Consider the following 17,276-nt stretch of genomic DNA (forward strand, 5'->3'; position numbering starts at 1 on the left):
CAGGTATACCCTACTATTAACAATATCATGCTGCTCTGCAAGGCCCCCCCCCCCCACCCAGGTATACCCTACTATTAACAATATCATGCTGCTCTGCAAGGCCCCCCCCCCCCCACCCAGGTATACCCTACTATTACAATATCATGCTGCTCTGCAAGGCCCCCCCCCCCCACCCAGGTATACCCTACTATTAACAATATCATGCTGCTCTGCAAGGCCCCCCCCCACCCAGGTATACCCTACTATTACAATATCATGCTGCTCTGCAAGGCCCCCCCCCACCCAGGTATACCCTACTATTAACAATATCATGCTGCTCTGCAAGGCCCCCCCCCCACCCAGGTATACCCTACTATTACAATATCATGCTGCTCTGCAAGGCCCCCCCCATACCCAGGTATACCCTACTATTACAATATCATGCTGCCCTGCAAGGCCCCCCCCCCACCCAGGTATACCCTACTATTACAATATCATGCTGCCCTGCAAGGCCCCCCCCCCACCCAGGTATACCCTACTATTAACAATATCATGCTGCTCTGCAAGGCCCCCCCCCCCCACCCAGGTATACCCTACTATTACAATATCATGCTGCTCTGCAAGGCCCCCCCCCCACCCAGGTATACCCTACTATTACAATATCATGCTGCCCTGCAAGGCCCCCCCCCCCACCCAGGTATACCCTACTATTAACAATATCATGCTGCTCTGCAAGGCCCCCCCCCACCCAGGTATACCCTACTATTAACAATATCATGCTGCTCTGCAAGGCCCCCCCCCACCCAGGTATACCCTACTATTAACAATATCATGCTGCCCTGCAAGGCCCCCCCCCCACCCAGGTATACCCTACTATTAACAATATCATGCTGCTCTGCAAGGCCCCCCCCCACCCAGGTATACCCTACTATTAACAATATCATGCTGCTCTGCAAGGCCCCCCCCCACCCAGGTATACCCTACTATTAACAATATCATGCTGCTCTGCAAGGCCCCCCCCCACCCAGGTATACCCTACTATTAACAATATCATGCTGCTCTGCAAGGCCCCCCCCCCACCCAGGTATACCCTACTTTTAACAATATCATGCTGCTCTGCAAGGCCCCCCCACACCCAGGTATACCCTACTATTACAATATCATGCTGCTCTGCAAGGCCCCCCCCCCCCCACACCCAGGTATACCCTACTATTACAATATCATGCTGCTCTGCAAGGCCCCCCCCCCCACACCCAGGTATACCCTACTATTAACAATATCATGCTGCTCTGCAAGGCCCCCCCCCCCACACCCAGGTATACCCTACTATTAACAATATCATGCTGCCCTGCAAGGCCCCCCCCCCCCCACCCAGGTATACCCTACTATTACAATATCATGCTGCTCTGCAAGGCCCCCCCCCCACCCAGGTATACCCTACTATTACAATATCATGCTGCTCTGCAAGGCCCCCCCCCACACCCAGGTATACCCTACTATTACAATATCATGCTGCTCTGCAAGGCCCCCCCCCCCCACCCAGGTATACCCTACTATTACAATATCATGCTGCTCTGCAAGGCCCCCCCCACCCAGGTATACCCTACTATTAACAATATCATGCTGCCCTGCAAGGCCCCCCCCCACACCCAGGTATACCCTACTATTAACAATATCATGCTGCTCTGCAAGGCCCCCCCCCACCCAGGTATACCCTACTATTAACAATATCATGCTGCTCTGCAAGGCCCCCCCCCACCCAGGTATACCCTACTATTACAATATCATGCTGCTCTGCAAGGCCCCTCCCCCACACCCAGGTATACCCTACTATTACAATATCATGCTGCTCTGCAAGGCCCCCCCCCCACACCCAGGTATACCCTACTATTACAATATCATGCTGCTCTGCAAGGCCCCCCCCCCACACCCAGGTATACCCTACTATTAACAATATCATGCTGCTCTGCAAGGCCCCCCCCCACACCCAGGTATACCCTACTATTAACAATATCATGCTGCTCTGCAAGGCCCCCCCCCACCCAGGTATACCCTACTATTACAATAGCATGCTGCTCTGCAAGGCCCCCCCCCCACCCAGGTATACCCTACTATTACAATATCATGCTGCTCTGCAAGGCCCCCCCCCCCACCCAGGTATACCCTACTATTACAATATCATGCTGCCCTGCAAGGCCCCCCCCCCACCCAGGTATACCCTACTATTACAATATCATGCTGCCCTGCAAGGCCCCCCCCCACCCAGGTATACCCTACTATTACAATATCATGCTGCTCTGCAAGGCCCCCCCCCACCCAGGTATACCCTACTATTACAATATCATGCTGCTCTGCAAGGCCCCCCCCCCCCCACCCAGGTATACCCTACTATTACAATATCATGCTGCTCTGCAAGGCCCCCCCCCCCCACCCAGGTATACCCTACTATTACAATATCATGCTGCTCTGCAAGGCCCCCCCCCACCCAGGTATACCCTACTATTACAATATCATGCTGCTCTGCAAGGCCCCCCCCCACCCAGGTATACCCTACTATTAACAATATCATGCTGCTCTGCAAGGCCCCCCCCCCACCCAGGTATACCCTACTATTAACAATATCATGCTGCTCTGCAAGGCCCCCCCCACACCCAGGTATACCCTACTATTAACAATATCATGCTGCTCTGCAAGGCCCCCCCACACCCAGGTATACCCTACTATTAACAATATCATGCTGCTCTGCAAGGCCCCCCCCCCCCACCCAGGTATACCCTACTATTAACAATATCATGCTGCTCTGCAAGGCCCCCCCCCCACACCCAGGTATACCCTACTATTAACAATATCATGCTGCTCTGCAAGGCCCCCCCACACCCAGGTATACCCTACTATTAACAATATCATGCTGCCCTGCAAGGCCCCCCCCCACCCAGGTATACCCTACTATTAACAATATCATGCTGCTCTGCAAGGCCCCCCCCCCACCCAGGTATACCCTACTATTACAATATCATGCTGCTCTGCAAGGCCCCCCCCCCACCCAGGTATACCCTACTATTACAATATCATGCTGCTCTGCAAGGCCCCCCCCCACCCAGGTATACCCTACTATTAACAATATCATGCTGCTCTGCAAGCCCCCCCCCCACCCAGGTATACCCTACTATTACAATATCATGCTGCCCTGCAAGGCCCCCCCCCCCACCCAGGTATACCCTACTATTAACAATATCATGCTGCTCTGCAAGGCCCCCCCCCCCCACACCCAGGTATACCCTACTATTAACAATATCATGCTGCTCTGCAAGGCCCCCCCCCACCCAGGTATACCCTACTATTACAATATCATGCTGCCCTGCAAGGCCCCCCCCCCCACCCAGGTATACCCTACTATTACAATATCATGCTGCTCTGCAAGGCCCCCCCCCACCCAGGTATACCCTACTATTAACAATATCATGCTGCTCTGCAAGGCCCCCCCCCCACCCAGGTATACCCTACTATTACAATATCATGCTGCCCTGCAAGGCCCCCCCCCCACCCAGGTATACCCTACTATTAACAATATCATGCTGCTCTGCAAGGCCCCCCCCCCACCCAGGTATACCCTACTATTAACAATATCATGCTGCTCTGCAAGGCCCCCCCCCACCCAGGTATACCCTACTATTAACAATATCATGCTGCTCTGCAAGGCCCCCCCCCCCCCCACCCAGGTATACCCTACTATTACAATATCATGCTGCTCTGCAAGGCCCCCCCCCCACCCAGGTATACCCTACTATTACAATATCATGCTGCTCTGCAAGGCCCCCCCCCACCCAGGTATACCCTACTATTAACAATATCATGCTGCTCTGCAAGGCCCCCCCCCCGCCCAGGTATACCCTACTATTACAATATCATGCTGCCCTGCAAGGCCCCCCCCCCCACCCAGGTATACCCTACTATTAACAATATCATGCTGCTCTGCAAGGCCCCCCCCCACCCAGGTATACCCTACTATTAACAATATCATGCTGCTCTGCAAGGCCCCCCCCCACCCAGGTATACCCTACTATTACAATATCATGCTGCCCTGCAAGGCCCCCCCCCCCACCCAGGTATACCCTACTATTACAATATCATGCTGCTCTGCAAGGCCCCCCCCCACCCAGGTATACCCTACTATTAACAATATCATGCTGCTCTGCAAGGCCCCCCCCCCACCCAGGTATACCCTACTATTACAATATCATGCTGCCCTGCAAGGCCCCCCCCCCACCCAGGTATACCCTACTATTAACAATATCATGCTGCTCTGCAAGGCCCCCCCCCACCCAGGTATACCCTACTATTAACAATATCATGCTGCTCTGCAAGGCCCCCCCCCACCCAGGTATACCCTACTATTAACAATATCATGCTGCTCTGCAAGGCCCCCCCCCCCCACCCAGGTATACCCTACTATTACAATATCATGCTGCTCTGCAAGGCCCCCCCCCCACCCAGGTATACCCTACTATTACAATATCATGCTGCTCTGCAAGGCCCCCCCCCACCCAGGTATACCCTACTATTAACAATATCATGCTGCTCTGCAAGGCCCCCCCCCCGCCCAGGTATACCCTACTATTACAATATCATGCTGCTCTGCAAGGCCCCCCCCCCACCCAGGTATACCCTACTATTAACAATATCATGCTGCTCTGCAAGGCCCCCCCCCACCCAGGTATACCCTACTATTAACAATATCATGCTGCTCTGCAAGGCCCCCCCCCACCCAGGTATACCCTACTATTAACAATATCATGCTGCTCTGCAAGGCCCCCCCCCCGCCCAGGTATACCCTACTATTACAATATCATGCTGCTCTGCAAGGCCCCCCCCCCCACCCAGGTATACCCTACTATTACAATATCATGCTGCCCTGCAAGGCCCCCCCCCCCACCCAGGTATACCCTACTATTAACAATATCATGCTGCTCTGCAAGGCCCCCCCCCACCCAGGTATACCCTACTATTAACAATATCATGCTGCTCTGCAAGGCCCCCCCCCACCCAGGTATACCCTACTATTAACAATATCATGCTGCCCTGCAAGGCCCCCCCACACCCTGAGATCCAGTGTTCCATTGCCATGGTGATAAAGGAGGTATCATAATAATAGGAGACAGGAAATAATATCATTAACTGGACTGGTGGTCTTCTCTGATTGGTCTGTTTCCTCTCTTCATGTCTTTATCTCTAACCTCCCCCTCTCTCACTCCCATCTCATTTCCTCTCTATCCCATCTCTCTTCTCTCTCTCTCATCTCTCTCATCTTCTCTCTCTCTCTCTTCTTTCTCTTCTCTCTCTCTCATCTCTCTCATCTCTCTCTCTTCTCTCTCTTCTCTATCATCTCCTCTCTCTCTTCTCTCTCATCTCCTCTCCTCTCTCCCTCTCCCTCTCCTCTCTCATCTCCTCTCCTCTCTCCCTCTCCTCTCTCATCTCTTCTCCTCTCTCCCTCTCTCTCTCTCTCCCTCTCCCTCGCCTCTCTTGTCTCTCTTCTGTCTCCTCTCTCATCTCCTCTCCCCTCTCCCTCTCCCTCTCCTCTCTCTCTCCTCTCCTCTCTCTCTCTCCCTCTCCTCTCCCTCTCTCTCCCCTCTAGTTTCCGCTGGGTAAAGGATGGTAAGAAGTTGAACTGGATGGGACATAGTGGTTCTGGAAATTTCACAGCCCATGGCGACAAGCCGCTCAGCGATTACCAAGGACACTACCGTTGCTACGCCGACAACACCCTGGGAACAGCCATGACACACACCGTCAAACTCATCACTGAATGTGAGGCTCACATGCACAAACACATCCTCTCTTGCGTGACTGTACTTAGACAGTAGTTCTGTCATTCCCCTGACAACCATCAACTAGAGACAGCCTAGCCATGATGCCACTCAGCCATCACTATGGCAATGGTAATGAGTGTCTGTGCTCTGTCACACACACACACACACACGTTGAATGGAGTGTGTATTTGGTCCAGGACTATCCTTAATCTGTAGAATGGATATAGTATTTAATCTAGGACTAACTTTATGGAGAATACATTGAGGATGTGTCTCAATCCACTGCATATGCAGTGTCGCACTTCCGCCTCTGTGGTGAGAGGTGAAGAGCTAGAGAGGTGTTTGTCAGACCATGAGACATCTGTGGTGAGAGGTGAAGAGCTAGAGAGGTGTTTGTCAGGCCATGAGACATCTGTGGTGAGAGGTGAAGGGCTAGAGAGGTGTTTGTCAGACCATGAGACATCTGTGGTGAGAGGTGAAGAGCTAGAGAGGTGTTTGTCAGACCATGAGACATCTGTGGTGAGAGGTGAAGGGCTAGAGAGGTGTTTGTCAGACCATGAGACATCTGTGGTGTTTGTCAGACCATGAGACATCTGTGGTGAGAGGTGAAGGGCTAGAGAGGTGTTTGTCAGACCATGAGACATCTGTGGTGAGAGGTGAAGGGCTAGAGAGGTGTTTGTCAGACCATGAGACATCTGTGGTGAGAGGTGAAGAGCTAGAGAGGTGTTTGTCAGACCATGAGACATCTGTGGTGAGAGGTGAAGGGCTAGAGAGGTGTTTGTCAGACCATGAGACATCTGTGGTGAGAGGTGAAGAGCTAGAGAGGTGTTTGTCAGACCATGAGACATCTGTGGTGAGAGGTGAAGAGCTAGAGAGGTGTTTGTCAGACCATGAGACATCTGTGGTGAGAGGTGAAGAGCTAGAGAGGTGTTTGTCAGACCATGAGACATCTGTGGTGAGAGGTGAAGAGCTAGAGAGGTGTTTGTCAGACCATGATCCCTACAATCAGTCTTCTCACGAAAAGTCTGTAGCGTCCAAACAATGGTGTGTCAGGGGACTCGACTGAAGTCAGTACCGTCGATGTGCCAACTTCTGTGTGTAGCGTCCGAATCGTTTGGTCTACAACCTAACTTACGATCCCCGGTGTCACGGGACTCCTTTGAAGGTAACCGGTAAAACAATCAATCAAATGGAAGTATGGAAGTAGTTCTGTGCTGACCCAAAACAAGGGGTTCAATATGTTGAGAAAATAAGTTATCTATTTCCTGAGCTTTTTTATATCTCCTAGATACAGGACAGACACTACAAAATCTTATTCCTTATGAGGAATATTTCGACGGTCTTTTTTTGCCATTTATGAATGTGTTAATCAATGCATTTCTCTGGGCTATAGAAGTAAAGGCAAAAATCAAAAAGTGTTTAAATCTTTTTTTTTTTATACCTAAAGGGGTCCTACAATTCAATGAGCATCTTACACAATAACCACCAACATCTTACATTTACATTTAAGTCATTTAGCAGACGCTCTTATCCAGAGCGACTTACAAATTGGAAAGTTCATACATATTCATCCTGGTCCCCCCGTGGGGAATGAACCCACAACCCTGGCGTTGCAAGCGCCATGCTCTACCAACTGAGCCACACGGGACCACGGGACCACATCTTAGACTCTAGAGAATGAAATGGAGAGTTCTAGGACCTTAATCTGTGTCCCAGACACCAACCCATAGACCCCACCAATCAGGATCAAATATACTAAAGTATAACATGTTAATATTCTAACATTTTTATTTTGTCACTTTCCAGCAGAGACGGATATTAATGTGTGTATTTTAGCGGCGCTGGCCAATGTGATTCAATGTAACATGTAATATGATGATGATGATGATGATGATGATGATGATGATGAGGATGATGGTATGTGTTACAGCGACACCGACCCTCCCTAAGCAGAAGAGATCTCATAAAACGGCAGAGGAAGGAGCCAATGTTGTTCTCCACTGCAACCCTCCCAGGAGCTCCACCATCCCCCACATACACTGGATGGACAAGAGTAAGCCCTGGCTCTATGTGGGGTGTTTCTCAGTTAGAGTAAGCCCTGGCTGTATGTGCGTGGGGTGTTTCTCAGTTAGAGTAAGCCCTGGCTGTATGTGTGTGGGGTGTTCGTTTCTCAGTTAGAGTAAGCCCTGGCTCTATGTGTGTGGGGTGTTTCTCAGTTAGAGTAAGCCCTGGCTGTATGTGTGTGGGGTGTTTCTCAGTTAGAGTAAGCCCTGGCTGTATGTGTGTGGGGTGTTTCTCAGTTAGAGTAAGCCCTGGCTGTATGTGTGTGGGTAGTTTCTCAGTTAGAGTAAGCCCTGGCTGTATGTGTGTGGGGTGTTTCTCAGTTAGAGTAAGCCCTGGCTGTATGTTCGTGGGGTGTTCGTTTCTCAGTCTGGTTAACTAGTTGTGCATTGTATCTCCATTTTGTTAATCCCCTTTAATCTGATCGGTCACAATAGTGAGAATTAAAACGTTGTACTTTATAGGCCCTGGAGAAGTTAAAATGGTACTTATTTTTTAAAATGTTTTTAATTTTACCTTTATTTAACTAGGCAGGTCAGTTAAGAACAATTCTTATTTTCAATGACGGCCTACCGGGGAACAGTGGGTTTAACTGCTTTGTTCAGGGACAGAACGACAGATTTTTATCTTGTCATCTCGGGGATTCGATCCAGTCCAACGCTCTAACCACCAGGCTACCTGCCAATAAATGATCAATAACTAAGTAATATATTCTGCATTAGTAAGGTGTGTCGTATGATTCAGAGAAGTTTACTATGATTTCTCAAAATGGTCACAAGATCAGAAGCAATCATCTCCCAGGTGTACTTTTACAGAGAGATTTGTCAGACTAGAAGTCTATTCAACAGCTTAAAAAAATGAATACATTTTTGAAAGATATTGTCTTTTAAACATAATGTTTAAAGGGTCTAGTTTTCATAGGTGCCTTCAGTTTGAATACATTGAATCCATGATGCTCGTGGTATATAAACATAATCTTAGCGTTCACATTTGTGACCGATTGGAAAATACAGTGGCTCTGACTTATTATAGACACTGTATTAAGGCATAGCAGATGATTCCTTTTTCAGTAGATGGACGTTTAGTTTGGGTATGGATATACTTGATCAAGATTATCTGACAAATGATTTTACCATTAGCCTTTACAGGACATACACTATGTTTATATTGGAGCTGAGGTGGAAGGGTAAACCTGGTTTATATGAGTAGAGCATACAGGTCACAGTGGTGGGTGGTATATGGGCCTTTGGTGACAAAACAGATGGCACTGTGATAGACTGCATCCAATGTTCTGAGTAGAGTATTGGAAGCTATTTTATAGATGACATTGCCGAGGTCGAGGATCGGTAGGATAGTCAGTTTTACGAGGGTAAGTTTGGCGGCGTGAGTGAAGTACTGGGCCGTACGCACTACCCTCTGTAGCGCCTTGTGGTCGGAGGCCGAGCAGTTGCCGTACCAGGCAGTGATGCAACCAGTCAGGATGCTCTCAATGGTGCAGCTGTAGAACTTTTTGAGGATCTGAGGACCCATGCCAAATCTTTTCCAACTCCTGAGAGGGATTAGGCTTGGTCGTTCCCTCTTCACGATTGTCTTGGTGTGTTTGTACCAGGATAGTTTGTTGGTGATGTGGACACCAAGGAAGAGAGATGAGAATGGGGACGTGCTCGGCCCTTCTTTTCCTGTAGTCCACAATCATCTCCTTTGTCTTGATCACGTTGAGGGAGAGGTTGTTATCCTGGCACCACACTGCCAGGTCTCTGACCTCCTCTCAGCCAGCTTTAAAACATTTAATCTTTAATGTAGGAATAATTTATTGACATTTATAATGCATTGTCTAATACACCCCCCCCTCTCTCTCTCTCTCTCTCTTTCTCCCTCTCTCTCTGTCTCTGTCTCACTCCGTCGCTCTCTCTCTCTCTCTCTCTTTCTATCTCTCTCTCTCTGTCTCACTCCGTCGCTCTCTCTCTTTCTCTGTCTATCTCTCTCTTTCTGTCTTGCTCTGTCGCTCTCTCTGTCTCTCTCTGTCTCTCTCGCTCTGTCTTTCTCTCTCTCTCTCTCTCTCTCTCTCTCTCTCTCGCTCTGTCTCTCTCTCTCTCTGTCTCCCTCTCCTCCTCCAGAACTGACCCATATAGGTCAGAGTGAGCGTGTGACGACAGGTCTGGATGGGAACTTGTACTTTGCCAATGTGTTGAAGAACGACAGTCGAGATGACTACACTTGTAATGCTCAATACATCGCTGCCAGGACCATCCTGCCTAAAGAGCCCATCTCACTCACTGTCACACCTAGTACGTATACACTTGCTCCAGGACCATCCAGGATAAATATAGAGCGCTAAGTTTCTCATGTTCATTTCTACCAGAGTTCTTCTTATTCTCCTTTAAAACTACTACCAGTAGTCGGATGGTTGTGGCCATCAACTGTCCCATCACCCAGATTAGCAAATGTATTTCATTTCAAATTTCTCTAGTATTTCTCTCATACTTCTCTAGTATTTCTCTCATACTTCTCTAGTATTTCTCTAATACTTCTCTAGTATTTCTCTCATACTTCTCTAGTATTTCTCTCATACTTCTCTAGTATTTCTCTAATACTTCTCTAGTATTTCTCTCATACTTCTCTAGTATTTCTCTAATACTTCTCTAGTATTTCTCTCATACTTCTCTAGTATTTCTCTAATACTTCTCTAGTATTTCTCTCATACTTCTCTAGTATTTCTCTCATACTTCTCTAGTATTTCTCTAATACTTCTCTAGTATTTCTCTCATACTTCTCTAGTATTTCTCTCGTATTTCTCTAATACTTATCATAATGAACGATATCAGCAAAAATCCTGCGATAAGTGACTTTATCATCCCAGCTCTAAGGCACACATGTATGGACACACAAACATACACACACACACACACACACACACACACACACACACACACACACACACACACACACACACACACACACACATATATATATATATATATATATATATATATATATATATATATATATATACCCATGCTGGAAGATATGATGATGTAAACCAGTATGAGAAGTTATTCTCTTATTGCCCCTGCCCCGTGGAGAGCGTTTTTTTTTACAATGGTAAACGGCTTGAGTTGTTCATCTTAATAAATATCCACCTTCTTTGGCAATGATGTGGCTCATAGCAGGAAGTTATGTATAGAAAATGATGTGATGTGTTTCCTGTCTGTAGGTAATGACGTGGCTCGTGGCAGGAAGCCCCAGCTGATGCAACCTCAGGGCCCCCACAGCTCTCACCTGGCCCTCAGGGGCCACAGCCTAATACTGGAGTGTATACCTAAAGGGCTGTACGTATGCATGCATATTTATTATTTTTATTTTATTTTATTATTTATTTTATTTTTTTCACCTTTATTTAACCAGGTAGGCTAGTTGAGAACAAGTTCTCATTTGCAACTGCGACCTGGCCAAGATAAAGCATAGCAGTGTGAACAGACAACACAGAGTTACACATGGAGTAAACAATAAACAAGTCAATAACATGGTAGAAAAAAAGAGAATCTATATACAATGTGTGCAAAAGGCATGAGGTAGGCAATAAATCGAATAATTACAATTTAGCAGATTAACACTGGAGTGATAAATCATCAGATGATCATGTGCAAGAAGAGATACTGGTGTGCAAAAGAGCAGAAAAGTAAATAAATGAAAGCAGTATGGGGGGTGAGGTCGGTAAATTGGGTGGGTAGTTTACAGATGGACTATGTACAGCTGCAGCGATCGGTTAGCTGCTCGGATAGCAGATTTTTAAAGTTGTTGAGGGAGATAAAAGTCTCCAACTTCAGAGATTTTTGCAATTCGTTCCAGTCGCAGGCAGCAGAGAACTGGAAGGAAAGGCGTCCAAATGAGGTTTTAGCTTTAGGGATGATCAGTGAGATACACCTGCTGGAGCGCGTGCTGCGGGTGGGTGTAGCCATCGTGACCAGTGAACTGAGATAAGGCGGCACTTTACCTAGCATAGCCTTGTAGATGACCTGGAGCCAGTGGGTCTGACGACGAACATGTAGCGAGGGCCAGCCGACTATGGCATACAGGTCGCAGTGGTGGGTCGTATAAGGTGCTTTAGTAACAAAACGAATGGCACTGTGATAAACTGCATCCAGTTTGCTGAGTAGAGTGTTGGAAGCTATTTTGTAGATGACATCGCCGAAGTCGAGGATCGGTAGGATAGTCAGTTTTACTAGGGTAAGTTTGGCGGCGTGAGTGAAGGAGGCTTTGTTGCGGAATAGAAAGCCGATTCTTGATTTGATTTTGGATTGGAGATGTTTGATATGAGTCTGGAAGGAGAGTTTGCAGTCTAGCCAGACACCTAGGTACTTATAGATGTCCACATATTCTAGGTCGGAACCGTCCAGGGTGGTGATGCTAGTCGGGCGTGCGGGTGCAGGCAGCGAACGGTTGAAAAGCATGCATTTGGTTTTACTAGCGTTTAAGAGCAGTTGGAGGCCACGGAAGGAGTGTTGTATGGCATTGAAGCTCGTTTGGAGGTTAGATAGCACAGTGTCCAAGGAAGGGCCGGATGTATATAGAATGGTGTCGTCTGCGTAGAGGTGGATCAGGGAATCGCCCGCAGCAAGAGCAACATCATTGATGTATACAGAGAAAAGAGTCGGCCCGAGAATTGAACCCTGTGGTACCCCCATAGAGACTGCCAGAGGACCGGACAACATGCCCTCCGATTTGACACACTGAACTCTGTCTGCAAAGTAGTTGGTGAACCAGGCAAGGCAGTCATTAGAAAAACCAAGGCTACTGAGTCTGCCGATAAGAATATGGTGATTGACAGAGTCGAAAGCCTTGGCCAGGTCGATGAAGACGGCTGCACAGTAATGTCTTTTATCGATGGCGGTTATGATATCGTTTAGTACCTTGAGCGTGGCTGAGGTGCACCCGTGACCGGCTCGGAAACCGGATTGCACAGCGGAGAAGGTACGGTGGGATTCGAGATGGTCAGTGATCTGTTTGTTGACTTGGCTTTCGAAGACCTTAGATAGGCAGGGCAGGATGGATATAGGTCTGTAACAGTTTGGGTCCAGGGTGTCTCCCCCTTTGAAGAGGGGGATGACCGCGGCAGCTTTCCAATCCTTGGGGATCTCAGATGATACGAAGGAGAGGTTGAACAGGCTGGTAATAGGGGGTGCGACAATGGCGGTGGACAGTTTCAGAAATAGGGGGTCCAGGTTGTCAAGCCCAGCTGATTTGTATGGGTCCAGGTTTTCCAGCTCTTTCAGAACATCTGCTATCTGGATTTGGGTAAAGGAGAAGCTGGGGAGGCTTGGGCGAGTAGCAGCGGGGGGGGCGGGGCTGTTGGCCAAGGTTGGAGTCGCCAGGAGGAAGGCATGGCCAGCCATTGAGAAATGCTTGTTGAAGTCTTCGATTATCACGGATTTATCGGTGGTGACCGTGTTACCTAGCCTCAGTGCAGTGGGCAGCTGGGAGGAGGTGCTCTTGTTCTCCATGGACTTTACAGTATCCCAGAACTTTTTGGAGTTAGAGCTACAGGATGCGAATTTCTGCTTGAAAAAGCTGGCCTTTGCTTTCCTGACTGACTGCGTGTATTGGTTCCTGACTTCCCTGAACAGTTGCATATCGCGGGGGCTCTTCGATGCTATTGCAGTTCGCCACAGGATGTTTTTGTGCTGGTCGAGGGCAGTCAGGTCTGGAGTGAACCAAGGGCTATATCTGTTCTTGGTTCTGCATTTTTTGAACGGAGCATGCTTGTCTAATATGGTGAGGAAGTAACATTTAAAGAATGACCAGGCATCCTCAACTGACGGGATGAGGTCAATATCCTTCCAGGGTACCCGGGCCAGGTCGATTAGAAAGGCCTGCTCGCAGAAGTGTTTTAGGGAGCGTTTGACAGTGATGAGGGGTGGTCGTTTGACCGCGGACCCGTGGCGGATACAGGCAATGAGGCAGTGATCGCTGAGATCTTGATTGAAGACAGCAGAGGTGTATTTGGAGGGCAGGTTGGTCAGGATAATGTCTATTAGGGTGCCCATGTTTACGGATTTAGGGTTGTACCTGGTGGGTTCCTTGATGATTTGTGTGAGATTGAGGGCATCAAGCTTGGATTGTAGGACTGCCGGGGTGTTAAGCATATCCCAGTTTAGGTCACCTAGCAGAACAAACTCTGAAGCTAGATGGGGAGCGATCAATTCACAGATGGTGTCCAGGGCACAGCTGGGAGCTGAGGGGGGTCGGTAGCAGGCGGCAACAGTGAGAGACTTATTTCTGGAGAGATTAATTTTTAAAATTAGAAGTTCGAACTGTTTGGGCATAGACCTGGAAAGTATGACAGAACTTTGCAGGCTATCTCTGCAGTAGATTGCAACTCCTCCCCCTTTGGCAGTTCTATCTTGACGGAAAGTTTTTTACGGCACCAGAACATCAAGGTGAAATGGATTTGGAATTTTGTTCCAGCAATACGGTGCAGTAAAACTGAAATACACTGCTCAAAAAAATAAAGGGAACACTTAAACAACACAATGTAACTCCAAGTCAATCACACTTCTGTGAAATCAAACTGTCCACTTAGGAAGCAACACTGATTGACAATAAATTTCACATGCTGTTGTGCAAATGGAATAGACAAAAGGTGGAAATTATAGGCAATTAGCAAGACACCCCCAAAAAAGGAGTGATTCTGCAGGTGGTGACCACAGACCACTTCTCAGTTCCTATGCTTCCTGGCTGATGTTTTGGTCACTTTTGAATGCTGGCGGTGCTCTCACTCTAGTGGTAGCATGAGACGGAGTCTACAACCCACACAAGTGGCTCAGGTAGTGCAGTTCATCCAGGATGGCACATCAATGCGAGCTGTGGCAAAAAGGTTTGCTGTGTCTGTCAGCGTAGTGTCCAGAGCATGGAGGCGCTACCAGGAGACAGGCCAGTACATCAGGAGATGTGGAGGAGGCCGTAGGAGGGCAACAACCCAGCAGCAGGACCGCTACCTCCGCCTTTGTGCAAGGAGGTGCACTGCCAGAGCCCTGCAAAATGACCTCCAGCAGGCCACAAATGTGCATGTGTCTGCTCAAACGGTCAGAAACAGACTCCATGAGGGTGGTATGAGGGCCCGACGTCCACAGGTGGGGGTTGTGCTTACAGCCCAACACCGTGCAGGACGTTTGGCATTTGCCAGAGAACACCAATATTGGCAAATTCGCCACTGGCGCCCTGTGCTCTTCACAGATGAAAGCAGGTTCACACTGAGCACATGAGCACATGTGACAGACGTGACAGAGTCTGGAGACGCCGTGGAGAACGTTCTGCTGCCTGCAACATCCTTCAGCATGACCGTTTTGGCGATGGGTCAGTCATGGTGTGGGGTGGCATTTCTTTGTGGGGCCGCACAGCCCTCCATGTGCTCGCCAGAGGTAGCCTGACTGCCATTAGGTACCGAGATGAGATCCTCAGACCCCTTGTGAGACCATATGCTGACACATGCACATTTGTGGCCTGCTGGAGGTCATTTTGCAGGGCTCTGGCAGTGCACCTCCTTGCACAAAGGCGGAGGTAGCGGTCCTGCTGCTGGGTTGTTGCCCTCCTACGGCCTCCTCCACATCTCCTGATGTACTGGCCTGTCTCCTGGTAGCGCCTCCATGCTCTGGACACTACGCTGACAGACACAGCAAACCTTTTTGCCACAGCTCGCATTGATGTGCCATCCTGGATGAACTGCACTACCTGAGCCACTTGTGTGGGTTGTAGACTCCGTCTCATGCTACCACTAGAGTGAGAGCACCGCCAGCATTCAAAAGTGACCAAAACATCAGCCAGGAAGCATAGGAACTGAGAAGTGGTCTGTGGTCACCACCTGCAGAATCACTCCTTTTTTGGGGGTGTCTTGCTAATTGCCTATAATTTCCACCTTTTGTCTATTCCATTTGCACAACAGCATGTGAAATTTATTGTCAATCAGTGTTGCTTCCTAAGTGGACAGTTTGATTTCACAGAAGTGTGATTGACTTGGAGTTACATTGTGTTGTTTAAGTGTTCCCTTTATTTTTTTGAGCAGTGTATATTACTCTGAGTCAGGAACTCTTTCCGTGACAGACTGACCAGGTGAATCCAGGTGAACGCTATGATCCCTTATGGATGTCAATCAGTGTAGATGAAGGGGAGGAGACATGGTAAAGATTTTTTTTTTTAGCCTTGAGACAATTGAGACATGGGGGGGGGTGCAACTCAATATTAAGAAGGTGTTCTTAATTTTTTGTACACTTAGTGTATATTACAGTTTTACATTTGATTAGGTACACCACCCCCCGTTCACGAAAATGGTACGCTCCTACAGACAGTGAGTCATGTGGCCGTGGCTTGCTATGTAAAGCAGGCAGACAGGCATCAAGGCATTCAGTGACTGTTCAATCAAACGTTAGAATGGCCAAAAACGAGTGGCCTAAGTGACTCTGAGCTTGGTATGATCGTTGTTGCCATGCTCGCTGGTTCCACTATCTCAGAAACAGCCGCCCTCCTGGGCTTTTCACTCACGACAGTGTCTAGGGTTTACTGAGAATGGTGCGACAAAAACATCCAGTGAGCGGCAGTCCTGTTGGCGAAAATAGCTCGTTGATGAGAGAGGTCGAAGGAGAATGGCAAGAAGGGTGCAAGCTAACAGGCGGGCCACAAACAGAGAAATAACGGTGCAGAACAGCATCTCAGAACACACTGCTCGTTTGTCTTTGACACGGATGTTGCAGCAGACGACCACACCGGGTCCACTCCTATTCACTAAAAACAAGAAGAAGACGCTCCAATGGGGGACGCTATCACCAACACTGGACAATGAGGGGTGGAAACCATCACCTGGTCCAACAAATCCCGGTTCCTGTAGAGTCAGGATTTAGCGTAAGCAGTATGAGTCCATGGCCCCATCCTGCCTGGTGTCAATGGTACAGGCTAGTGGCGGTGGTGTACTGGTGTGGGGAACGTGTTCCTGGCACAAGTTAAGTCCCTTGATACCAATTGAGCAACATTTCCATAGCCCGAAGAATTCAGGAGGCAAAGGAGGGTCCGACCGAGTACTATTATTATTTTATTTCACCTTTATTTTAACAGAGAAAATATATCGAGACTTAGGTCTCTTTTCAAATATATATAAGTATATACAACTTAAATATGCACATTATACCCAAACCTATACACATTAAAATACAAAAACACAGTAATGGGAAGCACAAATAAAACATCCCAAATCACCCAGAAAAACAGTTACATTCCTCCACAAATAAGTTCCCAATCAATACTTTAAACTGACCGAACGGCACCAGAACATCAAGGTGAAATGGATTTGGAATTTTGTTCCAGCAATACGGTGCAGTAAAACTGAAATCAGATTTATCTAGCTCGGTGGAGACCCTAGGAACCTCAAGAGTTAACCAATCC

General features: G+C 48.3%; 2 protein-coding genes across 4 annotated transcripts in view; both read left to right on the top strand.

The window, feature by feature from the left end:
* LOC139557921 (zinc finger BED domain-containing protein 4) overlaps positions 1 to 17,276 on the top strand; it is a 385,803-nt gene that overhangs the window by 297,416 nt on the left and 71,111 nt on the right. The gene's annotated exons all lie outside the window — the stretch shown is intronic.
* The window catches only part of LOC139557920 (neural cell adhesion molecule L1.1-like), a 136,455-nt gene that overhangs the window by 46,694 nt on the left and 72,485 nt on the right, over positions 1 to 17,276 (top strand). For all 3 annotated transcript variants that reach the window (XM_071373264.1, XM_071373266.1, XM_071373265.1), the window contains 4 exons: positions 5,612 to 5,784; positions 7,717 to 7,839; positions 9,965 to 10,135; positions 11,062 to 11,176. In XM_071373264.1, the coding sequence (XP_071229365.1) occupies positions 5,612 to 5,784; positions 7,717 to 7,839; positions 9,965 to 10,135; positions 11,062 to 11,176 (582 nt within the window). The remainder of the gene's footprint in view (positions 1 to 5,611; positions 5,785 to 7,716; positions 7,840 to 9,964; positions 10,136 to 11,061; positions 11,177 to 17,276) is intronic.

The sequence above is a fragment of the Salvelinus alpinus genome, chromosome 28 (genome assembly GCF_045679555.1).
Source record: "Salvelinus alpinus chromosome 28, SLU_Salpinus.1, whole genome shotgun sequence".
Classification (NCBI taxonomy): Eukaryota; Metazoa; Chordata; class Actinopteri; order Salmoniformes; family Salmonidae; genus Salvelinus; species Salvelinus alpinus.